This window comes from Cetorhinus maximus, chromosome 5 (assembly GCF_964194155.1).
Source record: "Cetorhinus maximus chromosome 5, sCetMax3.hap1.1, whole genome shotgun sequence".
Taxonomy (NCBI): Eukaryota; Metazoa; Chordata; class Chondrichthyes; order Lamniformes; family Cetorhinidae; genus Cetorhinus; species Cetorhinus maximus.
In genome coordinates, this window is record NC_135883.1 from 57290175 (window position 1) to 57315834 (window position 25660).

A 25660-nucleotide genomic window follows, 5' to 3' on the forward strand; every position below is an offset into this window, starting at 1 on the left:
GGCAGGATTCAGATGATACGGCGTGTGAAGTCACCATTGCGGCCAATGGGTAAAATGTTGTTTTTCCCGCCTGCTTCCGCAATTGGTGCAAATCTGGGACGATTCCGCCCATAGAATCATGCAGCACAGACGGAGACCAATTGGCCCATCAGGCCAGAGCCACTCTTTGAAAGAGCTAATTAGTCCCAGTGCCCTACTCTTTCCCCTTGGCTCTGCAAAATATTTTCTTTTCAAGTGTTCATCCAATTTTCTTTTGAACAAAGACCTGAGAAACCATGACACTTCCACATCTCTCCCCAAGGGTGTGCACTGTCTCTGGAAACGCAGGCAGAACTTACACATCTGCTGCTGCTGCTATAGAATAGTTCCTTTTGAGGACAACCCCTTCCCCAGCACAGCAGAGTTCAAAGGATCCTGCGTCCCCTTGGAATTTCCCACTGCTGTCTCCATCACCTGTTCCTGCTCACTTATTATGTGGCTCACCATGTGTTAGCATAGCTACCAGCCTTGAAGACCTCACTGAAGTGTGTATTTCTGGGGTAGTGGAAGGTGTGCAGAAGTCTTGTGATGGTGCTCGCTCAGAGTGCGCAACTTCTTCTAAGGATTCCTTGGCGTCCTCCTGCATCACCTCCTGCATCATGCCTGGAGAACTGTGGGAGATGAATGGCATGAATTAAAACTATTACAACACTTAGGAAGAAAGATTCAAAGTCTTCATTATGTAGGTGATCATGTTTTAGTTAGTGGTGATATCAATTCAACATAAGTGAATGTTGTGTGTCATTTAGCTGTATGACATTTAATTCCACCATTTCTCAATCCCCAATGCTTTATTTCTCGAGGTATAGAATTGAAAAGTAGGGAAGCTGTGCTAAACATGCATTGAACCTTGGTTAGACCACACTTAGAATACTGCGTGTAGTTCTGGTCACCATATTATTAAAAGGATAAACAGATGCTGGAGTGAATGCTGAGAAGATTTACAAGGATGACACTGGAAATGCTTGGGTATATATATCAGGAAAGGATTACAGGCTTGGGTCTCTTATCTCTTGAAAAAGAAGGGTGACATAATAGAGGTCCTTAAAATTATGAAAGGTTATGATAGAGTGGACGCAGAAAGAATGTTTCCTGTTTTGGAGAAGAGCATAACTAAAGACCATCAATGTAAGACAGTCACCAAGAAATCCATTAGGGAGTTCAGGAGAAACTTCTTCACTCAAAGAGTGGTGAGAATGTGGAACTCGTTACCACAGGAAGTGGTTGAAACAAATAGTATAGATGCATTTAAGGGGTAGGTAGAGAAGGTATGAGGGAGAAAGGAATAGATGGTTATGATGGTTGAATTGAATGAGAAAGATGGGCAGAGTTCAATTGGAGTATAAACACTGGCATGGACTGGTTGAGCCGAATAGCCTGTTTCTGTGCTAATTATTCTATGTAATCCAGTATATTTGCTCTCTTTGTCTTGAGAGTTCTATAATGCCCCCTGTCTGACCCCTGCAAGGGTCCCTTTGACTGTCAGGCACAGGTTGCCATCACACACACCTGCTTTGATTGGTCGGAAAATGCCATGGCTTGAGTTAAAAATCTGTGGCAAAGTCCACTCCAGCAACTTCTAAGTTTCTGATCCACTGCGAGCTTCACCCACTGAATCGGCCTGAATGTTAAAATTATGATCATAAAGAGTAAAAAGATAGCCAAAGGAATGATGGGACTGTTTAGAGATCTAAAAGATTAAGTTTTTGTGGAGATAGAGGTACTAAGTGAGTAATTTTCATCTGTCTTCACTAAGTCAGATGATATTCCCAATGTCATGGTAAAAGAGGGGAGGGCAAAGAAAACCCACGACCACTACCATCTAGAAGGACAAGGGCAACAGATAGATGCGAACACCACCACTTGGAAGTTCCCCTCCAAGTCACTCACCATCCTGAGTTGGAAATATATCACCGTTCCTTCACTGTCGGTGGGTCAAAATCCTGGAACTCCCTTCCTAACAGCACTGTGGGGTACCTACACCACATGGACTGCAATGGTTCAAGAAGGCAGCTCACCACCGCCTTCTCAAGGGCAACTCAGGTTGAGCAATAAATGCTGGCCCAGCCAGTGAAGCCCACATCCCATGAATGAATTTTTAAAAAATTGGATAGGATAAAAAGAGACAAAGGGGAGGCAAAGGGTGTATTCAAAGTAGGAACATTTCCAGATGGGATTCATCCTTGGATGCTGAGAGAATTAATGGTGGAAATAATGCACCCACTTGCTGCAATTTTTCAACCTTCCTTAGATACAGGAGTGGTACCAGATGACTGCAAATATTACACCCTGTTCAAAGAAATGTGAGAGGGTTAAACATGATAACTGAACGCTGGTCAACCTAATGTCAGGCCAAAATTAATTGTCACTTGTAGAACTTGAGTCAATCAATGACAACCAACGTCATCACTGGTCCCGCCCCCCCGCGTGCTGACCGGGAAATCCTGCCCATAATTCAGAATGCCTTGATTAAATCTCAACTTCTTTCATCTCTTGGCTCTGGTCCCATTCTAGTAAACCTCTCAAAGGCCTCCACACCCTTCTGATGGTGCAGTGTCCACAATTGGATACAATACTTCAGCTAAAGGCAAGTTGTATCTGACAACCTTGATTGAGCACTTTGATGAAATAACAAAGAGGGTTGATAAAGGTAGTGTAGTTGATGTTGTACATGTGCACTTTCAAAAGTATCATACAATAAACTTGTTAGCAAAAATAAACTCCTTGGGATTAAAGAGACAGTGGCAACATGAATTTTAAAAATGGCTCAGGGACAGCAAGCAGGGAGTAGCTGTGAACAGCTTTCTGTCAACTGGAGCGAAGTATGCAGTGGTGTTTTCCAAGGGGTTGGTATTAGTACCATTGCTCTTTTGATAAAGAGTAATGACTGGACTTGGGGAGATGCAGCAAAATTTCAAATTTCAAATAAACTTGGAAATTCAGTTAGTGAGTAGGATTGTAGCAAATCTCGGGAAGACATAGACTGCTGAAATGGGCAAACACGTGGCACAGAAATGTGAAATACATTTTAGAAGAGAGAATGAGCAGAGAAAATCTAAACTATATAGTACAGTATTAAAACAGATGCAGGAACTGAGAGATCTCAGGGTTCGCATATTATAATGTGGCAGGGAAAGTTGATAAGGCTGTTAAAAAGCATATGGAATCCTTGGCTTTATAAAGAGTATAAAAGCAAAGAAATTAAGCTAAACCTTTATAAAACACTTATTAGGCCTCAGCTGAAGTATTGTGTCTAATTGTGGACGCTGCACCATCAGAAGGGTGTGAAGGCCTTTGAGAGGTTTACTAGAATGGTACCAGAGCCAAGAGATGAAAGAAGTTGAGATTTAATCAAGGCATTCGGAATTATGGGCAGGATTTCCTGGTCAGTGTGCGGGGGACATCCCGCATGCCGATGCGTAAAATGACGTGGGATGACGTCGGGCGGAACTCCTGATGTCACCCCATGTCATTTCAATTTTCAGGTCGGTGGGGGCGCAGCCAAATCAGCTGTGCACCCGCCGACCTGTCAATGGCCAATTGAGGCCATTTTAAAAGTAATTGACCTCGTTAAAGGACCTGCTTGTCCAACTTTAAGGTTGGCGGGCAGGCCGGGAGCCCTGGCGGGCTTCAGAGAAAGCATGAAACCTCATCCACGGGCAGGATGAGGTTTCATGTAGGTTTTTAAAAAATTAATAAAAGTTTAAAAGTGATGGACATGTCCCAACTCATGTGACAGCGTCACATGAGGGGACATGTCAGGGAAATTTTTTTTTTCTATTTATAACATTTTTGAATTTGGCACCGATCTCTATGAGGCAGCACTTAGCCTCAGGGAGATGACTGCTCTCTTACGCGCACATGCATAGCGCTTCCTGGCGGACGTCACACTGGGCGGGCCTTAATTGGCCCGCTCACGTAAAATGGCAGCGTGCTCCCAATCGGGGGCGCCGATCAGAGGCGCGCCTGCACGTGTCCGCTCCTGAACTTCTCCCCTGACGGGTGGAAAATTCTGCCCATGAATGGTTTTGATAGGTTTGTTAGGGAATACCAGTTTCCGCTGCCAATACCAAGGACCGAGGTTCAAGGTAATTGTTAAAAGAATCAAGAGGGCTGGTGAGGAGAAATCTTTTTACTTGGCAACTTGCTAAGATCTGGAATATACTGAATCCGGAATGCATGCCTGAAAATTTTGTGAAAGCAGACGCAATGGTGATTTTCCAAGGAAATTGAATAAATACTTGAAAAGAAAAAATATTGCAGGGCCTTAGGGAGAGAGCAGGGCAGTGGAGCTAATCAGATAGCTCTTTCAAAGAGCCAGGTGAGGCACAATGGGACAATTGGCCTCCTTCCGTGCTGTAATTTTGATGATCATAACAATTTACAAATAACATTTGTAATGTGCCTAGTTTAGTTCACCATCACTATCTTGCATATTTAGTTCAAAGTATTTTCATTGTTATGCTTTGAACCATTTAATAAAAATAGAATTCCAGTGTCACACAAGTGGAATAATAAATTCATCTTGCCAGAGTCCTCAAAAATGAAAATGACTTAAAGATGTACCATGTATTACTTTCAAACATCCAAGGTAATACAATTAACATTGCCATATGGTAGGAGATCACGTCCCGCATCTCCAGACTACTCCATTTTACCTTGAATTAAAGGAGACAGTTTAAAACATAACCATCTTATTTAGTGCAGCAGTCATAGGAACATAGAATTAGGAGGAGGCCATTCAGCTTGTCGAGCCTGCTCTGCCATTCAAACAGATCATGGCTGATCACCTACCTCTTACTTCATTTTTCCCACTATCCCCATATCCCTTGATGTCATTAGTATCCAGAAACCTATAATCATAAATCTAAATCATAACACCATGCCAGTACTTATTTTCTTTATGATGCACCTTCTCTCAATTAAACTTTGAAATAAACTTTGCATCAGTTGAAATAAATGTATAGGTATACAAATACTTATGTGTTAATTAGGTTGAGGATTTATGAAGGTGGCGTGCTTAGCTGCGAAATGTAGTAAATCCCCAAAATATTTCTGAGTGAATAAAAACAATTAAACATTCATTTCTGCCCAGAATTGAATGAAAATGGGAGAACCTACAATCTCGTGGCAGTATTGCTTTCTAAGATATAGTAGTGATAAATCCTGTTGTAACCAAACATGTGTTTTCCTGTTTAAATAATAAAAAAAATAAGTGAACTTTGCTTACTCGTTGCTATTTGAATGCATTGTATACTGTTAATTCCTAATGTGAAGAATTGAAATAGTAATGGGTGTTTCTTTTCATCTTTTTGTTTTAGAATCACAGTGTAACTTGTGTGGTGAGCCAGAAGGTGAGTGATCGAATTTCCATCACTTTTTCGGGTTTGGGCTGATTACTGTGTTTTGTCAGAAACTGGAAAGTTTATTATTGAGTGTCTTTTGACTAGAGAACTGGCTAATTAAAAAAAAACCTTTGTTCTTCATCTTTGAGGGAGGACATTCTTTTATACGACACCATAAGCTTTCTCTCATTGGCATCAGTCCAGGTTTACTAGCATGAAAAATTTCCAAATATGTAATAAAGGCCTGCTTGGATTAGAATATGTCATACGATATGTTTATTCACTCAGGAACTGAGGAAGGTTTGTTGAAGCCCTATCACAACCTCATTCCTAAAATGGAATTAGAATGCAAAGGGGCGGCGGTAAAAAGTACACCATACATTAATTTGCTCGTGAAGTATAATCAAACCATTTGAAACCATATTAATCATTACATCTTAATAATACTCTGAAAGCAGTCAGTATGTCAATTCATATTATTTCACTTTGAATGATTCAAATGACAAACAGGAAAGTTATTGGGTCTTACAAAGTTTGTGTTATTTATTTTGGTTGGACTTTATAATCTATCCAAATGAAAGAAAGCACAAGTAATTAAAATCTTGAAAACACTATTTTCAAATATCAATTTCCATAGTTTTGATTCAAGCTGCATCAATATGATATCTTAGTGCATATCTTAGTGATATCTTATTGTAGAGCATCTTTTTATACAGCCAGAGTACAGGGTGGTTTAGGATGGCCTGAAATTTGACCTTAAGACATTTGCTGGTCAGACCCAAGAGAGGTAGAATGATGATATATCACAGCTACTGGCCATATATTCTGTTCAGAGCTCAGCTTTTTATTTCCTCTGTGTTTTGTGGGCTGGTGGATGCGTTCATGTGATATAATTATCATTTCACAAATTATAGCCATAAATTAAATCATACTGACAGCAGGCAGTGGAGTATAATATTGACAAAAACCGAAGTTATTCTTTTTGGCTGTTGCCAGAAACTCAATTGCTTTTCCTGGCCGTTCATTTAGGTTGATCCCAACAGCTGCATGCAGCTTTGGGTGCCTTTTCAATCCTGAGGTGCGTATCTAACTTCATGTCAATTATTGAGATTGCCTAAATCTACCCACATTACATTGCCTTCATCTCTCCTTCCCACTTATTGCTAAAACCCTTATCCATGTCTACAACACCCACAGGCTTGTTTTCTTTGATGCTGACCTCCCCAGCTGCACCCAGCTATCCAACTCATCCAGAACTTCACTACCCATATCCTGTCCCTTTCTGAGTCTCACTCACCTATCACATTTGATCTCTCACCATTTCCCACTGCGTCTCTTGCTTCTCTTGTGAATAACAAATTCCAGATCCTCATTTACCATTTTTCTGTTACATTTTTGGAGATTTTTAAGTAGATACAGTGAAGTGTTCAGATGCTGGAGAGGTGGAGTCGGGTGTCATCAATGTACATAAGAAATCTGATCCCATGTGCTGGGGATGATGTCGCCAAGAGGCAGCACGCAGATGAGGAAGAAGGGGAGGATTCAAAGATAGATCCCTGGGGAACTCAGGAGATAATGCTGCAAAGGTGGGAAGAGAGCCATTGCTGGAGATGGACTGATTATGAATAGATAAGTAAGAGTGGAACTAAGCAAGGGCTGTCCCACTAAGCTAAACAAGAGAATTACTGAAGGAGCATTGTGTGATCAACCTTGTCAACAACTGCAGAGAGATCAAGGAGGGATGATGCACTCTGGTCACCCATTTTGTTCCCTAACCATCAACCCTGTACCCTTCTTGGCCACTGCCTGAGGCTGAACCAGGCTGTTTGCAACCTTGAGGTCCTTTTGACCCTGTGCTGATCTCATATCCTTTCCATGACCAAGAACGCCTACATCCACCTCTAATGTCATCCATCTCCAACCCTGCTCAGCTCATATGCTAAAAGCCTCATCCAGCTCTCCTGGCTGGCCTCCCACCTTGCACCATTCATAAACTTGAGCTCATCCAAAACCCTGCTGCCCATAACCTAATTCACACTAATACCTATTCACCTATCATCCCTGTGCTTGCTGATCTACATTGACTTCTGATTTGGCAGTACCTCAATTTTGGAATTCTGATCCTTGTTTTCAAATCCCTCCATTCACCTGTCCCTATCTCTACAGCCATCTCCAGTCCTGCAACCCTCCAAGATCTCTGCATTTCTTCAATTGTGGTCTGATATGCATCTCCAGTTTTCCTCACTCCATTGGCGGCTGCGTTATCAACTGCCAAGGCCCTAAGCTCTCAAATTCCTCCCATAACTTATCACCTCTCTAACTCTCTCTCTCTCTCCTTCTTTAAGACACTCCTTAAAACCTACCTCTTTGATCAAGCTTTTGGCCACCTGTACTAACTGTACTAATATCCCCTTATGTGGCTCCGTGTCAAAATTTGTTTGATAATCACCGGTGAAGCACCTAGGGACATTTTACAATGTTAGCGATGCTATATAAATGTAAGTTGTTGTTGCAAAGCTGAGTGTACTTTGTTGTTTAAGGAGTGGAGTACGATGACGACAGTATTGGAAGGGGCGTTACAGCAAAAAAGGAGGCATTTACAATGCCTGCTAACATGGGAACCAGAAAGTGAAGTTCAGTCATTAACAGTTTAGTGGGAATGGAGGTTACGGAAGTAAGAGGTGGGCCTCATGAACATGGGGAAATGGAAGATAGGCTAAGAAAATATACAGGTTCAGGGTTAGGACAAGAGCAATCTGGGGAGAGGTTTGGGGCCTTGTCCATACAACAAAGAGGGAGATGTAGCAGAGTCAACTGAATGAATGATCTCAATCTTAGTGACAAAGAAATCTATGAGCTCCTTACACTTTATGGATATAACAGTGGAGAGGCCTGAAGAGAGCGTTTAAGGAGGTGTTGGTGATGGAAAAAATAAGCTAATAGTTTATGAAGACAGTATGGGCCATTTTCTGTGTATAACCCTGATTTTTAATCCCAGATGTGCTGTAACAGAAATAAAGCAGTTAGTATCAGGGCATACTGGAAATAAAAATGTTTTATTTTTGTCATACTCTCCATAGCCTTGCTCTTGAAACATCTTTAACGTTTCCTTAATGTTATGTCTCAGCTCACAGTCACCACTCTATTAACTCCATAAATAATCTTTTGTGTATTCTTGTATACCTCTGCTCCAACATTCATGCCAGAGTCCCAGTCTTCAACCATCATGCACTTGCAGCCTGGAATTCCCATCCACCATACTATAACTCTCCTTACTTTCAAAAGCTCCCTCAGAAATTAAATTTTAACCTTTTTTCTCATCACTTTTCCAAACTCTTATTCCAGCTTCTGCTTTGAGTTCAATTGCCATTCCCCATTTCCCATGAATTTCCTTCAGATGGTTTGCTGTATTGAAAGTGCAATGTAAGTGCCAGTAGTGTTAGAAGTAGAGCGGTATTCTCATTCAGTAAATAGTCATAGTACCAATGATGGCTTTAATATGTACTAAGATGCCATGTCATGTGTACTGTTTCTGACTGCAGCCCCTTGGCTCATTGTTTGCTGATGCTTCATCCTGAGCTGTTTTCTGGGCAGTTTTTGTCACTACCTGTTTGTCATTGCCTAGAGGGCAAAGACACAAGTCCCAAATTTACCTCAGCTGGAATGGGAATCGAACCCATGCTGTTGGCAATATTCTGAATCACACTCCAGCCACCTAGCAAACGGACCTACCTGGCTATTTGCTGTGCCAGATGTCAGGAATTTTTTTCTGTGCACTGGGCATGATGGGATCATGGGTGCATTTATATCGAGTAATTTTATAATTCTCCACCCAATGTAGAGAGGAAATCTTCACTCCTGGGGTAAATATTTGCTTTCACTGCATGGGTAGTCATCTAGCAGAGTGAATCATCTGCCCTCTATGGAATATTTCAGATTTTCAAAGTCAGACTGATTCCAAAGTGGGCGGGTAATCTGCCCTGCCCGATTATTGCCAATGTGCTGAAAACAAAAATGCCTCATTGTGTCTGTTGCAGTGTGAAGCTGCCATGATAGTACAACTGCAGAGCAAGTTTTTCATGGCTGCTTCAGTCATAAGTTGCCTGCTAGTTCTCTGCATCTCTTTAAAACAGTTTTCGTAAGTCTGGGGTGTCAGGGGACTAATATATAGATATCCTCATGGTTAATTTCTAAAATTTTATGAAGTGGACGACCTTTTAAAGTGGCTGAAGCTATGTCTGTCTGTGATCCTTGAACTAAAGGAGCTATCTGGCAGTATTGCAGAAAGTTGCACCATGTTATCTCAGTATCTGAAGTGAACTGGGATACTAGGCTAAGGGATAGATCAATAGAGAAGCAGTGGCAGACATTTTAAGGGGAGATTTCAGAATACTCAGAACCAGTATATCCCTCCCATAAAGAAAAATTCTAAGGGGAGGACCCACCACCTGTGGTTAACGAAAGAAGTTAAGGAAAGCATCAAACTTAAGGGAAAAGCATATAACTGTGCAAAGTCGAGTGGCAGGTCAGATTATTGGTCAGAATATAAAGAATGACAGAGAATGACGAAAAGGTTAACGAGGAGAAAGAAATTAGTGTATGAGAGGAAGCTAGCTAGAACTGTAATAACAGATAGCAAGGGTTTCTACAGGTATTTAAAAAGGATAAGAGTAGGTAAGGTGAGTGTTGGCTCTCTAGAGAGTGAGAATGGGCAGTTAATAGTAGATAATAAAGAAATGGCAAATGAAATGAACAAATATTTTGCTTCTATCTTCACTATAGAAGATACAAAAAAAATTCCAGTAACAGCTGTAAATCAGGAGGTGGAGGGGAGCGAGGAAAAAGTGAAATTGCAATCACAATAGAAACAGTACTGAGCAAACTGATGGAGCTGCGGATTGACATGTCTCTGAATCCTGATAGACTTCATCCCGGGGTCTTAGAAGAGGTGGCTAATAAGGTGGTAGATGCCTTTGTGTTAATTTTTCAAAATTCCCTAGATTCTTGAAAGGTTCCATCGGACTGGAAAGCAGTAAATATAACTCCTCTATACAAAAAGGGAGGGAGGCAGAAAATAGGAAATAGGCCAGTTAGTTTGACGCCTGTTGTGGGGAAGATGTTAGAATCGGCCATTAAGGAGGTTATAGCTGAACACTAAGAAATACTTAAGGTAATCGGGAAGAGTCAGCATGATATTGTGAAAGGGAAATCATGCTTAACCTATTTATTGGAGTTCTTTACATCCTTTAAAAAGTACCTGGATGAGCACTTGGCACATCACAACATTCAAGGCTATGGGCCAAGTGCTGGTAAGTGGGATTAGGTAGGTAGATCAGGTGTTTCTCATGTGTCGGTGCAGACTTGATGGGCCGAAGGGCTTCTTCTGCACTGTGATTCTGATTATTTGAAGGAATAACATGCGCCTTGGATAAAGGGGAGCCTGTAACGTGCTTTACTTGGATTTCCAGAAGGCATTTAATAAGATGCCACATCAAAGGTTATTGCAGAAAATAAAAGCTCTTGGTGTAGGGGTAACATTTTGGCATGGACAGAAGATTGGTAGGTTGGCAGAAAACAGGGAATATGCATAAATGCGCCTTTTTCTGATAGGCAGGATGAGACGAGTGGAGTCCTGCAGAGGTCTTTGCTGGGGCCTCAACTTTTTACAATTTATATCAATGACTTAGATGAGGGGAGTGAAGGCATGGTAGCTAAATTTGCAGATGACACAAAGGTAGGTAGGAAAGTATGTTGTGAAGAGGACATAAGGAGGTTGTGGACAGACATAGCTAAGTTGAGTAATTGAGCAAAAATCTGGCAAATGGAGTATAATGTGGGATAATGTGAAGTTGTTCACTTTGGCAGGAAAAATAAAAAAGCAGAGTTTTACTTAAACAGAGAACGACTGCAGAATTCCGAGGTGCAGAGGGATCCAGGTGTTCTAGTGCATGAGTCACAAAAAGTTAGTATGCAGGTACGGCAAATACTAAAGAAGGCTAAGAATGCTATCATTTATTAGAGAGGAATTGGACATAAAAGTAAACATGTTATGCTTCAGTTATACAGGGTATTGGTGAGACCACACCTCGAATACTGTGTGCAGTTTTGGTCTCCTTATTTAATGGAGGATATAAGTGCGTTAGAGGCAGTTCAGAGGAGGTTTACTAAGTTGATACCTGGAATGAGCAGGTTGGCTTATGAGGAAAGGTTGGACAAACTGGACTTGTTTCCACTGGAGTTTAGAAGAGTGAGCAGTGACTTGATTGAAGTATATAAGATCCTGAACAGTCTTGACAAGATGGACCTGGAAAGGATGTTTCCTCTTGTGGGTGAGTCCAGAACTAGGGGGCACTGTTTTAAAATTAGGTGTCACCCTTTTAGGACAGAGATGAGGAAAAAAAAAACTTCTCTCTGAGGGTTGTGCGACTTTGGAACTCTCTGCCTCAGAAACCGATGAGGGTGGGGTCATTGAATATTTTTAAGGTAGAGGCAGATAGTTTCTTGTTAGGCAAGAGAATCAAAGATTATTGGTGGTAGATGGGAATTTGGATTTTGAACCACAAACAGATCAGCCATCATCTTTTTGAATGGCGGAGTAGGCTCAAGGGGCTGAATGGCCTCCTATTTCTGCTCCTATTTTGTATGTTCTTATGAAGAGACACTAACAACCTCCTGTGAGCTGCTGAGACCAAATTTAAAGAGAACTACACAAAAGCCATCTGGATTTCGTAAGCCAGGTTGGCCAATCTATTCGTCTGCTTCCTTTCAAGTCTTAATGGTTGGAACATTTAACAATCTCAGTGACCCAGACAAAAGAATTCACACCTTTTGTCAAAGCCAAAGTGGAGAGGTGGAAGTCATGTGATGGACCTAGCTTGTGGAACCAGGAATACTGTCTTGTGGAACTGCAAAAATCAATCTGCCATCTTAACATCTACCAGCAACAGAACAGAAAAGGGGCTCTGCCCAGTTTAAATACTTGTCTCCATCTACACTGTTTCTACTAGAACTTCTGTATCAGCATCTATAAGACTGATTCATCTCTGCATGCCTATTTTCTTGTGTGAAGTCAACTCCACTGGAAAAGTGAATTATGCAGCATTGGTTTTCAACCTGCCGACCTCTGTGAAGGATTACCTCATTGGATTTTGATTCTGGACTCTCGAGGCATGTGAAACAATAATTCTTTTCTCTGTGATCTTTTCGCTGTAAATCTTTCTTTTCTCTACCCCTCTTTTACGGTATGAGTGCAAAGGAGGCAAAGTTGCCTCCCTCCTCCTGTGTTTGAGTGTGTGCAAATAAAATAATTCTTTGAGTTCGTCCTATCTCGAGTTTGCTGTGGGGTTATTACTAAGAATTGGATCACACCAAAACTGAGGGGTTGGGAAATATGCCACCACTTATAAAAGGGGACGCAAACCAAAATCAAAACATCTTTCTTTTTACGGACAGGTGGCGAGAGGAGAAATCAGTGCTGCTTAAGTTAAACCCCTCCTGTCCATAACGAAGGCAAAAATGAAAGAAGACACCACAACTGCTACAAACGGATATAAAAATCAGAAAGTTCAGCAAGTACACAGCAGGTCAAAGAGAGATTTGTGCTTTTGTACATGACCTGATGGCAAAGTTATGATGAAAAGTCACACCTGAAATGGTGACTTAATCTTCTCTATAAGATGCTGGGTGACCTGCTGTACCTTTCCAGCAATTCATATGTTTTTCCTTGGGCCTTGATTGTTACTGTAACAGTGATACAACACAGCTTTTGTTGTACCTTGTTTTGTCATTGCCTTATTAATAGAGAAATCTTTCTCTTTGTGATGTGGCCTTTGCTGTAACATAAGGCACTAGTGCTCTTTTGCCCTTTTTTCTGGTGGAAATGAATTAGGTGTTTTAGATTTTTGATATAAGACAAGGGGCCTCACTGCAGACCACTTCCATAGTGTTGACACTGCTACAGAATGGCTGTTTTTTTTCTTTACAACAGACCAGTTGAATGAAGTGTCCTCATGTGACACATCAACAAGCCTAAATCTGTGCTACTTTCCTCTTCCTTCGGTGCAGCGAATACATTTTTGTATCTGTGCAATGTTCACTGAGTCAATTGAACGAGAAACTGAACCATTCAATAGACAGAAAAACCTGTGTTCATCACATCAATACCTTGTTCCAGCTGATTACCTTGGAATATATATTGTTTCTGAAGGAACGTGTTCAGCATTATTTAGAGAACATATTTTTGGATATAATGATCTCTGTGAGACCTGCACCAGATTCAGGGTACATTTTAGCTGACGTGCAATAATATTCTTACATAAATAGCCATGACCTAAGAGTAGCTTTTGATTAAATTGGTGCCATAATGCATGAGCTTTGGCTGTGTGCAGTGTGATATTAATTAGTAGAAGGGGTTGAGCTAAACATTGCTGGAAGTGCTCTGGAATTGTGCCTCTAGGGCATCTAACCTCGAGAGGTGCTTTTCAAGGATTCCTTTGGAGGCAGCATACCTACATTTGCAAATATTAAACACTGTTAGCAGACCCACTGCACTCTAAGAACTATGCACCTCTCCAGCTCCAGCTCTTTCCTGTCCTCCACTTCTTTTGCTCTGTGATCGATGGCTGCACTTTCAGCCATCCTGGCTTTAAGCTCTGGAACTGGCTCCCAAAACTTCTCCTCCTCTCCACCTCTCTTTTCTCCTTTAGAAACCTCCTTAAATCCTTCTCTTTGACCAAGCTTTTAGTTACCCCTCCTAATATCTCTCCTTTCGGTTCAAAACCCATTTTGGTCTTGTTAAGCCTCTGTGAAGTGCTTTGGGACATTTCTCTACATTAAAGGCACCACATAATGAAAGTTGTTCATGCTGGCAGCCCAATGCTATTCAGTTTTTACCTCAACATGAGAGAGTCTAAAGTTCAAGTGTAAGGTGCTTTGGTGGGCTGAAATTGACTTGCATAGAGAGTGCATTGGTGTGCCCGTGTCCAGGTTTGGAGAAAATTGTGGACGGGTTGAATCCAGAAGTTGTTCAAGGGAGGAAGTATCAGAGGACACAATGCTGAAGATTGTCTATCGGAAACAGAGCCCCAAGGAGGAGTGGAGAGCTGACCAAGATCCAGCAGAGGTTAACCAAGGAGTCTAGTGAAAGTGCATACTATCCTCCAGTGCTAGCAGTTCTGGAATTCAAGCAGAGAAGTAATTAGCAGGAGCAAAACCCTAAGATTAAAAAAAAGTGAAGCACAGAGATCCAAAGAAGGATAAAAGGTAAATCTGTGAACCAGTGCAAACTAGAGAGCTGGTCTGAAGAACATGCATAAAGAAGTGAAGAGTACAGGTTAAGAGTGGTACTAGCTTGAGAAATCAGATCAACCCAGTCCAATAAAGAGTGATGGAGAAGTTCTTAAGGATGAGTGCGGTTCAGCAGTCATTGAAAGCAAGAGTAAAGCAGCAAAATCATTCAATAGTAAGAGGGCAGAATCCAGAACATGGTGGGAGCCAGTTCAGTCTACAATGTGAAATCTATGTTATTGGATAGCCAAGAATCGAGTTACAAAGGACTCTTTGCGGTAGGAAACTGTCAGCCCAGGAGCAATCTTCCCAATGAAATACTGTTAGAGTCGATGTTTATTAAAAGTGTTTATGAATATGATACAAGATTGTTAAACTTCTAATAGGTTTTCCTTATCATTTTTTTTTCTCTCAATTTTCCCCTCTCCTGAAAGTGCTTTCTCCTTCCTGTGGTGTTGTTCCATCGTTGCTAGTTTTCCTCTATCACTCCATCTTGTTGATGCGAGCCTTAACAGGCTATTTAACTGTTCAGGCATCAGAGTCTGATTCTGTTCTCACCTAAAATCCATGGGCATGAGTTTGCAGCAGTGATTGTTGGATTGTGATCAGGAATCTAGCCTAGCCCAGAATTCTTTTGTACCAGCACCCTGGATGAGAGCAGTTACCTCAGCACAGACCAGGAATCGAAACTGGTTCTTGGTCTGTATGTCTCAGTTACACATTGGTTTATGCACCTGAGCGATTGAGGGAGCTAATATTTAGGCTTAATTTACAATCTTATCCCAATTCTCTGAAATAGTGTTATTGTTGAGATAGCTCCAGCTTGTTTGCTGACTCAGAGATGGTTCCTACAAGCTGGTGACATCATCACAGTAACAGCTGCAGAGTTACTCCCCACTGATTTCTATCGGAAATAAAAGGACTTACAGAATTATTCCCAGATTAGATTTTGGGGCTGTTCTTTGTTATATATTCCCATGTGTTTATGCAAAAGTAATTATATATAGAAGTTACATTTTCCATTCTCCAGTTATAATGACCAATATGTGATGGTGACGATGATTAAAGTTAAATAAAGCGCAACTAAAAAGATTTAGTCAGTACAATTGAATATCATCACACTACTTCCTGCTGAAATTAGATAGAAGCAGAAAATATAAGGAACTGGCAAAAAAACCCAGTCAGCTTCCCACATCATTTCAGTTCCTGTTCCTGCAAATACCATTGGCAGCTCTCTCCTGTCGTGATTACCAGCTCATATCTCCCTAATTGAGATTAAACGAAGTCTCTATACATTTATTTTCTGAATGCTTTAACCAAGTCCACATTCACTGCATGTGGTGACAGTTAATTTCATCTGTTAGTAACAGTGTGAATAAGTTGTCCCTTGGGTTGTCGCCCTGCAGGATTAGTCGGTATCTTCAGCAGTCAAGTAGAAAAATCTGGAGGGACAAAACAGACAGCAAGAAGTAAATATTAGCCAAGTAAATCAAGAGCTAAAGAGAACCCAAGACTCTAAAGGGCCAGCACAGAGAAACTAATTAATCAAACCTTCTGAAGAATCAGCACTAGCAGAATTGAGGTAATTTAGAATAAAGCAGCAGGACACATTATAAATATCGTGAAAAAAATGCTTTTCCTTCCCAAAAAAAGGGTCGTAAGAGTTTCCAATCTCGTGAGGATAAAGAAAACAGAATATTCTCAAAATCTTCAGAGTTAATTGCACCCACTACTGACCTCCAGCTCACCATTCCTCCAAAGGGCAATCAGGAAAAGGTACAGAATAAAATCTTTAAAGTTAACAATAATTTAAGCTGGAAGCTATCCACTGTTGACAGACACAGTTCTACTGTGGCGTTGAGATAAATGAGGTTATCTTGTACTACGACTAAAATGCTTCCGTGATTAGACAGGAAGAACCCTGGCACATTATACAAATCATAGAAAAAATGGTAGAAATAGTATACAGTGACTAGGCAGAAGAATACGTATTAACTTTTGATGAATTGTTTCAGCTAATCACACCTAATGAAAAATGCCATCAGTGCAAACAGCTGTCTAGTATGTTGAAGTCACCATTCATCTCAAAGCAATTCCTGCAATATTTTGACATCAGATTTGTAGTACAAGAAGTATTTGATTATTCAGTTATTGTTCAATAACAAAGCATGAAATTAAGTAGCGGTCTCTTGATCCATAACAAGTTTCCACTGACAGATCAGTTGATGTTTGCCGCTGATCCAAGTAAGGCTTGAAATTAAGGGGAGCAGGAGCTATAATTACTCTTAGCTCAGAAACAATAGCTACAGTAAAAGTCAAGCTCTCTTTTGGACAGCTGTGGAACTGCTGCTAAAGCTTAACACTGGAATGCAGATTTATTTTTTGCCAGAGTTTCCCAATGCTATCCTGTCACCTCAGTCTTTGCTGAGGAATCTGCGAGCCAAGCCTTTGTTATACCACCAAAAATATCAAATTGTGAGGCTGATGTAAATATGAACAATGTTTTAATTTGCCTTCAGGAAAGAATGGATCAGTAAATGTCAAAATTCATCAGACACATTATGTATCCACCTGCATCAATATCTAAGTTAATATAAACTGATTCCTAATCATGAGTAATCAGTTTTACAGTAACTAACATGCTGCTTTTGGATTCAATAGGATTTAATGTTTGTGCATTAAGGGAAAGCCATTTACTTTTCATATTTCAACTTCTGTGTGTTGTGAAAAAGTTGCAAACTTCTGAGTTGAAGTGACTAAATCTCTGTGCTTTTTGTTTGCTGTGTTTTCCCTACACCCAGAGTTTTTCTGTTGTCACATCTCAATTTGTAAACCAGTCGCAGTGACTTTCTCAAAATTTCCTGTTGCACTAGATATATCACAGTATCTTTACAATGCAGAAGGAGGCCATTTGGTCCATTGAGTCTGCACTGGCTCTCTGAAAGAGCATTCCACCTAGCTTCACTCCCCCACCTTATCCCCATAACCTTGCATATTCTCTCTTTTCAGGTAACAATCCAATTCCCTTTTGAATACCTCGATTGAACCTGCCTCCTCCACCCTTTCAGGTAGTTTGTCCCAGACTCCAGCCACCCTCTGGGTGAAAAAAATTTTCCTCACATCACATTTACTCCTTTTGCTAATTATTTTAAATCTGTGCCCTACAGTTTTTGATGTTCTCTTGAGTGGGAACAGTTTCTCACAATTTACCTTGTTCATACCCCTCGGGATCTTGAATACCTCTATCAAGGTTCCTCTCAGCCTCCTTTTCTCCAAGGAAAAGAGTCCCAACCTCTCCAATCAACTCTCATAACTACAGTTCTTTATCGCTGGAATCATTCTTGTGAATTTCTTCTGTACTCTCTCCAAAGCCTTCACATCCTTTCTCAAGTATGGCACCCAGAACTGGACGTAGTACCACAGATGAGACCTAACTGGTGTCTTATACAAGTTCAACATGACCTCCTTACTCTTGTACTCAATGCCCCTATTAATAAAGCCTAAGGTACTATATGCTTTATTAACATCTCTCTCAGCATGCCCTGCCATCTTCAATGACCTATGTACGTATACACCGAGGTCTGTCTGGTCCTGCACCTCCTTTTACACTGTCTGACCATATTTTTTTATGCAAAAATGAATCACCTCACACTTCTCTGCATTAAACTTCATCTACCACTTGTCTGCCCAATCTACCAACACGTCGATGTCCTTTTGAAGTTCAAGATTATCCCCATCACAGTTGACAACATTTCCAATCTTCGTATCATCTGCAAATTTTGAAAGCATGCCCTGCACACCATAGTCTAGGTCATTAATATATATCAGGAAGAACAAGGGTCCCAACACTGACCCCTGAGGAACTCCACTACAAACCTTCCTCCAATCTGTAAAACAACAACTTGGTTTCCTGTCACTCAGCCAATTTCTTATTCAAGTGCCTACTTTCCCTTTTATTCCATGACTTAGAATTTTGCTCACAAGTCTGTTGTGTGGCACTGTATCAAATGCCTTTTGAAAATCCATATACAGCACACCAACAGCGTTTCCTTTATCAACCTTCTCTGTTACCTCCTCAAAAGACAAGTTAGTTAAACATGATTTCTCCTTAATTAATCCATGCTGGCTTTCCTTAATTATCCTGCACTTGTCTAAGTGACTATTGATTTTATCCCGTACCCTTGTTTCCAGAAGTTTCCCTACCACTGAGGTAAAACTGACTGGTCTGTAGTTGCCAACTTTATCCTTGCATTCCTTTTTGAACAAGGGTGTAACATTCGCAATTCTCCAGTCCTCTGGCAACCCCCCCCCCCACCACCCCCCCCACCCCCCCCAACCACCAACCCCCACCCCCCCTGTGTCTAAGGAAGACTGGAAGATTATCACTAGTGCCTCTGCAATAACCACTCTCACTTCCCTCAGTACCCTTGGATGCATCTCATCAGGTCCTGGTACCTCATCTATTTTAAGTAAAGATAGCCTTTCTAACGTATCCTTCCTCTCAATTGTAAGTTCTTCTAGTGTACCAGTTAGCTCCTCCTCTCAAAACAAAAACAAAAATACCTGGAAAAACTCAGCAGGTCTGACAGCATCTGCGGAGAGGAACACAGTTAACGTTTCGAGTCTGTATGACTCTTCACCAGAACTAAGGAAAAATAGAAGAGAGGTGAAATATAAGCTGGTTTAAGGTGGGGTGGGACAGGTAGAGCTGGATAGAGGCCCAGTGATAGGTGGAGATTGCCAAAAGATGTCATAGACAAAAGGACAAAGAGGTGTTGACGGTAGTGATATTAGCTGAGGAATGTGCTAATGGTGACATTAAGGGTAGAAAGCAGGACAAGCAAGTACAGATAGCCCTAGTGGGGATGGGTTGGGGGGAAGGGATCAAAATAGGCTAAAAGGTAGAGATAAAACAATGGATGGAAATACATTTAAAAATAATGGAAATAGGTGGGAAAGGAAAAATATATATAAATTATTAGAAAAAGGGGGATCGGAAAGGGGGTGGGGATGGAGGAGAGAGTTCATGATCCAAAGTTGTTGAACTCAATATTCAGTCCAGAAGGCTGTAAAGTGCCTAGTCGGAAGATGAGGTGCTGTTCCTCCAGTTTGCGTTGGGCTTCATTGGAACATTGCAGCAGGCCTCCTCCTCTCACCTCGGCCTGGTAAGACAGATGCAAACTACTCACTCAACACCTCTGCTACTTCTCCTGCCTCCACATGCAAGTCCCCGTTTTTGTCCCTAATCAGACGTACTCTTTCTTTAACTGCCTTTTTATTATTTACATGCTTATAGAAGACCTTGGGATTTCCATTTTTGTTCATTGTCAGCCTCTTCTCATGCTCTCTGCTTGCTTTTCTTATTAGTTTCTTCACCTCCCCTCTGGCCCTTCTATATTCAGCCTAATTCTCCATTGTATTTTCTACCTGACATCTGTCATACGCACACTTCTTCCTTTTCATCTTTACCTGTATATCTCTCATCATCCAGAGCACTCTGTATTTAGCTGTCCTACCTTTCCCCTTCAAGGGAATACACCTTGACATTGCCTTATAAATTAGAATATAAGAGTTGTGCAAAACCACAGAATACTATAATGAACTGAAAATATGGGCTTGAAGTTTTCATTTATTTTTTAGCCTCGTGATAGAGATATAAGCCAAATGGGTTAAGAAAATGTGACATACAAAAGTCTTCGAAGACTTGCATCTTATTGTTACAACGTAAAGTGCCGTTAATATTCCAATTTGATCGACCTACTTAAGCGAAAGTTTTTGATGTGATCACTTTGATCTTCTTCTCCCAATCCTTGTTGGGGGAGAAAAATCTAATAGAGTTTTTTCCGCTGTATTGCTGCTTCTTGATTTTATCCTCAAATGTTTAATGTGTCATGAGGTTGGCAAAGCTAGACCACAATTAAGCCGTTTTAACAAGAATTGTAATGCAACTCTTTTGTTTGAAAATGAATAGAAAGATCAAAGGAACCTCTTGAGAATGAGCAGTTTTAATCCTCGGGCAATATCATGGGTGTGTTGGTAAGTGGTATTTGCATTTAGGGCAAAACCTCAATGTGAAAAAGTGCATTGGTTTAAGTGAGGGTGGGGTTAAAACTGCCGAATTTGACAGTACGCCAGGAAACCAGCTCCATCCTGTTAACTTTCACATTTAACTCTGCCGCAGTAAGTTGTATGTAGGCAACCCTCTTTGTAGAGGGGGTTTTTAATTTCCATATGCTAATTGCTTAGGGCGATGTTGACACATTGTTTTCGCTATAATCATGGGTCCATGGGTTTCCTGGACTTCTTGAAACTCACCTGTGAAAGCAAAGCAAGTACACGGGGGCAATTGAGGGGGCTGAAGTAAACTCAGGCAAATATGTCAATAAGTACTCAGTACTCACAGTTGCTTTCTTACCTGTTAGCGAGAAAAGTTCTGTTCACAGACTTTTGCCAAAGGTTACATTGTACTAAAGATTGTTTTCTACACGTTGTAAGTTTGCTCTATCACATCAGGGTGGGGTACGCTTATGCTCCTTAAGTTGGACCTCAGATGAGGACTAATCTGACCTGCAGGTCACAGACCTGTAGCTCCACATCAGACAGGGGGCCAGCAGATATTTAATGCAGGAAAATGTGAACTTTTGCATGTGTGAAGAAAAAATTGGCAAAATAAGCATTTGAAAACAGGAAAATGAGGTCATTTGAGCCCATCTAGCTCACCTTGCCTATCAGATCCATCCTCATTAACCCTATACTTTTAATGAGCTTGGTGAATAGATACACTAGAAATGCATGTTTTTCAAGTGCTTATATTGACCAAAATGTGATTCAGAAATAAACTGCTGTAAAATGTTAGTTACTTCAGTAGCTTTTTGCCATAAAAAATAGACTTACAAGGGTCATGCTTTCTTAGCCTTTACTTGCTTAGTTCTGGAGAAAGGTGCTTTGTCCTGAAGCTCACTCACCCTCTTGTAGTGTTTAGCAGGTATCGCCATAAGAAACACATCTTGAGCTGGACAGAGATCCAAATGCACATTTACAGAAGGATCACAGGGTACCATTTACACCTTAATATTTATTTCATCCATAAAATTGGATAGACTTTTCCCTCTATAAAAACAATGTTCTGCTTATGAGGGAAAATCTGTTTGGACACACAGTGAACTTCCGCAGAATTTATTGATAGTTGTTACAATTTTTAGTGACAATTTAGTGATTTGTTAATGTTCTAGAATCTGCTGCTTGAAAGGGAGGTGGAGGCAGACTCAGTAGTACATTTCAAAAAGGGAATTGGATAAATACTTGATGGGGAAAATATTACAGACCATGAGAAGAGAGTACGGGAGTGAAACTAATTGAATAATTCTTTTAGAAAGCCGGCACAGGCACAATGGGCTGAATGGTATTAAAATAAATAATGATGTAGATGAAAGAGTCTTAGAAGTTTTGGTACACATGACACTTGGCATGTGCAACCAGCGCATAGCAGTAAAAGCAAAGCTAAGACAGCGTTGAACTACATAGTCAAAACAGTGTTTACAAAGCGTGGAACACTATGATCAAACTCTACAGTTTCTGGTCAGATTCTACCGTGAGTAATGTGTCTGCTTTTGTTGCCAAGAAAGGAAGGAGATATTCAAGTGCTGGAGTCAGTGCAGAGAAGTGTTAGGTAGGGAATTCCATCACTTTGATCTGGCAATAATGAAGGATCAGCAGTATATGTTTAAGTCATGATGGTGTGTGACTGGGATGAGAACTTGGAAGTAATGATGTTGCAGTAGGCTTGGTAAATTGCTGCAGTGCAGCCTGTGGATTCTGGCCTCTTGCACACCTTCGATTTTTTTTCTCTTTGCCATTGGTAGCTGTGCCTTCAGTTGCCTGCACTTTAAGCTATGAAATTCTTTCCCTCAACCTCCCTCCTCCTTTATGGTGCTCCTTAAAACCGACCATTTTTGACCACCCTCTTGGTTTCCCTTATCTCCTCATGTGGCACAGGGTCAAATTTTGTTTGATAGTACATCTTGTGAAGTGCCTTGAGATGTTTTTCTTGTTATGATCCAGTTAGGGACCGTCAACATTTAAAAAGGAATCCAAATATCTTGTTTTAATCGGTAGAACTATGCCACAAGGTTTCATTTTTTTTCTAAACAAACTTTATTGTACATAAAAGAATTAAACAAAGCAAATGTGATATAGTTACATGTTATGTACTTAGGTTTACTTCTTCCCCCAGAATTCTCTTATAAGATACATCAATCTTAAAGTTATTTTCTTCTGAAGGGACCCATGCCACAGTCCCCTGGAGGATTCTCCTCAGCTTCAGCTATTCTCAGAAGTAAAACTTTCATATACCATCTCCTGATTGTGGATGCCTCGAGTCCCTCATTCTGGTTACTTTGTAATATTTCTGAGCTAATTCAGCTGATTACTTTATTTTGCAATAATACACCGTGAGGCCCTCTGTGTCTGCAAACTAGGCCATCTTCCATCTTATGTTCCCTCACAAGATTCAAAACTGAGATTAAGCCTCATCCATATTCCACACTGTCAACGATAAAGTTAGGTTTTTACTCTGCTTACAGTGTAGATCCACTTAACTGTCATTTACTTTGGCTATCTTGTCTCAGTGAGCTGCAAACCAAATCTGAGCCAAACTGCAACTAAAATCTCTCTTGGTAAACACACAGATAAACTGAAGCCAGTGAACCTTCCTAAGCTCCACCCATCTCCATGACGATGCAGCCTGTTCTGGGCTCTTCTGAAACCAACCTTTAAGTTGTTGTCCCTCGTTTACAATTCCTTTTTTTGATCTGATGAAGTAAATGGGTTTTACAGCCTTTCAGGGTTTACCGAATGCTTTTGAACTAATTTAGCTCTAACTTCCAAAAAAAATCTCCACACTGCCCTTCGTTGCAGGCGTTACAGACATCATGGCCAGGATTTTACAGTCGGCGTGCGGGGGAGGGCCTGACACACCGGCACGTAAAATGATGCACGATGACATCAGGCGTGCGTCCCAACATCATCATGCTGTCCCGCAATGCTTCGTTCGGTGGGCGCACACTGGAGGCCGCTGTGTGCCCGCCGATAATTAAAAGGCCTATTAAGGTAATTAAGGAACTAATTAATTTCAAATTTACACTGCCCATCCAACCACGTGGCCTTTACGTTTTTTTAGGAAACTTCATCCACGAGCGGGATGAGGTTTCCTGAGGCTTTCACAAATAGAATAAAAACTTTTTTTGAAAAATAAAAACATCCTATCTCATGCGACACAGTCACATGAGGGGACATGTTTCATTACCTTTTTATTGCATTTAATTATTTTTTTCAAAAGTGCTTCAATCTTCCTGAGGCAGCTCCGTGCCTCAGGGAGATTGAAGCGCTCTTTCGCGGCATGCACGAAAGAGTGCTAGACTGACTCTCCCTCCTCCCCCCCGCCCACACAGGTAGCGCTCAGCGCTACCGCTTGCATATTATGCTGGGCAGGCCTTATTGGCCCGCCAGCGTAAAATGGCGGTGCAGAGCTGATCGCAGGTGGTGGTCGGCTCTGTGACCGCCCCTGGCCGTTCCTGCTGGGCCCGCCCGACGTGGGGAGAATTCAGGCCCATGTCTCCAGTTCTTCAGCTAAGTAAGCCTACCTGCTGTTTTATAGCTCTATCTTTCTAGCTGTTAACCTCTTAAATCAACATGGCCCCAACCTTTTAAGTGTCATAGGCTCCAAGCTTTAGTTGATTGCATTTATCTCATTTTCTACATTTAAATTTAGGAATTAAATCTTAAAAATTATATTCAAAAACACATGAACCTTGAACTAGACATTCCCAACATTCAATGTTAAAGGCACTATATAAATGCAAGCTGTTATTGTGGATTGTACATATTGCAGTAATGATGTATCTTTAATGGTCCAGGCAAATGTTGAGTGCTATGATGGCATGTTAATCAAATGGATTACCATGTTCTGGACATGATATAGCAGTTGCACATGTCCAAACTTGGGATGAGTATTTCCATCACACTCCTGACCTGAGCCTTGTTAAGGATGTTTAAACTGTGAGGGGTCAGGAGGTAATCGTAAAACTATACAACATCTGCCTAGAACCTGAAGTCATGTTATTTTATAATTGAATGACTTGGTGGTCTACTTAAGAGATTATTAGGAGTCAGCTATATTCTATGCAGTTGACGTGTAGTCTCATGTAATACTTCCCTGAAAGACATTAGTGAACCAGTATGGCACTTTTGGCAATCAACAGGAAAATTCCATTCGGAATTAAAGAGTGGCCTTAATCAATCCCTTAATGGTCTCAGTTAACTACCCACCGATTGTGGGCAGGTAGTCATCTCGCCTCCGACCCAGCCTTAAAAATGGCCTGGAGGTGAGGCCATGCTGGCAAACTGGCATGACGGCAGGCAGCGGGAAATTCCGGGACTGTCTACCTATGTTCCTAAATTCTGCGATCTGTGTCTTTGCCTCCAAGAATGGTTGATTTTCACTGTACATTAAATCTGATACCTCAACTGTGTGAAGGATGTCTTATTGTTAATGAATCCTGTTAGAACATTAAATGTTTTCCTAATTAATCTACTTACATTATGTATATGAAATTGCATTATCAGTAAATAACCAGTTATTTAACTTGGTAATTAATAGATTTGTGATATCTGCACAGTGAACCAGTTTTTGATCCTCCCTATTACATAAATTGCAGTAATAAAAGATTTGAATATAATAAAGAATATTAAAAAGTTCTCAGGAGTAAAATGCTAATTCTGAAGAAGATGAAAACACTGCTGCCTATTTGCTACAAGCAAAACATTCTGCTTCAGTGTTGGTTCCTTTGGTTAATTATAAGTAATTATTATTAGCAAAATCTTCATTTCAGTATTCGGATGTTAAGCATAAATGTGGTTGTCTCTTGTGGTAAGCAATATGAAACTTTTTTGTTAATGCCTCTGTTGTTTTTAAATGGTTTGATGATTCTCTG

General features: G+C 40.8%; 1 protein-coding gene across 2 annotated transcripts in view; it reads left to right on the forward strand.

Moving 5' to 3' along the window:
• Positions 1 to 25660, forward strand: part of LOC144680659 (uncharacterized) — a 256221-nt gene that overhangs the window by 212548 nt on the left and 18013 nt on the right. Inside the window, exons 4-5 of one of the 2 annotated variants that reach the window (XM_078541890.1) lie at positions 5361 to 5393; positions 23357 to 23657. In XM_078541890.1, coding sequence (XP_078398016.1) covers positions 5361 to 5393; positions 23357 to 23403 — 80 coding nt within the window. In that variant the 3' untranslated portion in view covers positions 23404 to 23657. Of the gene's footprint in view, positions 1 to 5360; positions 5394 to 23356; positions 23658 to 25660 lie in introns of those variants that run through there. The other variant, XM_078541891.1, reaches the window with a different exon arrangement.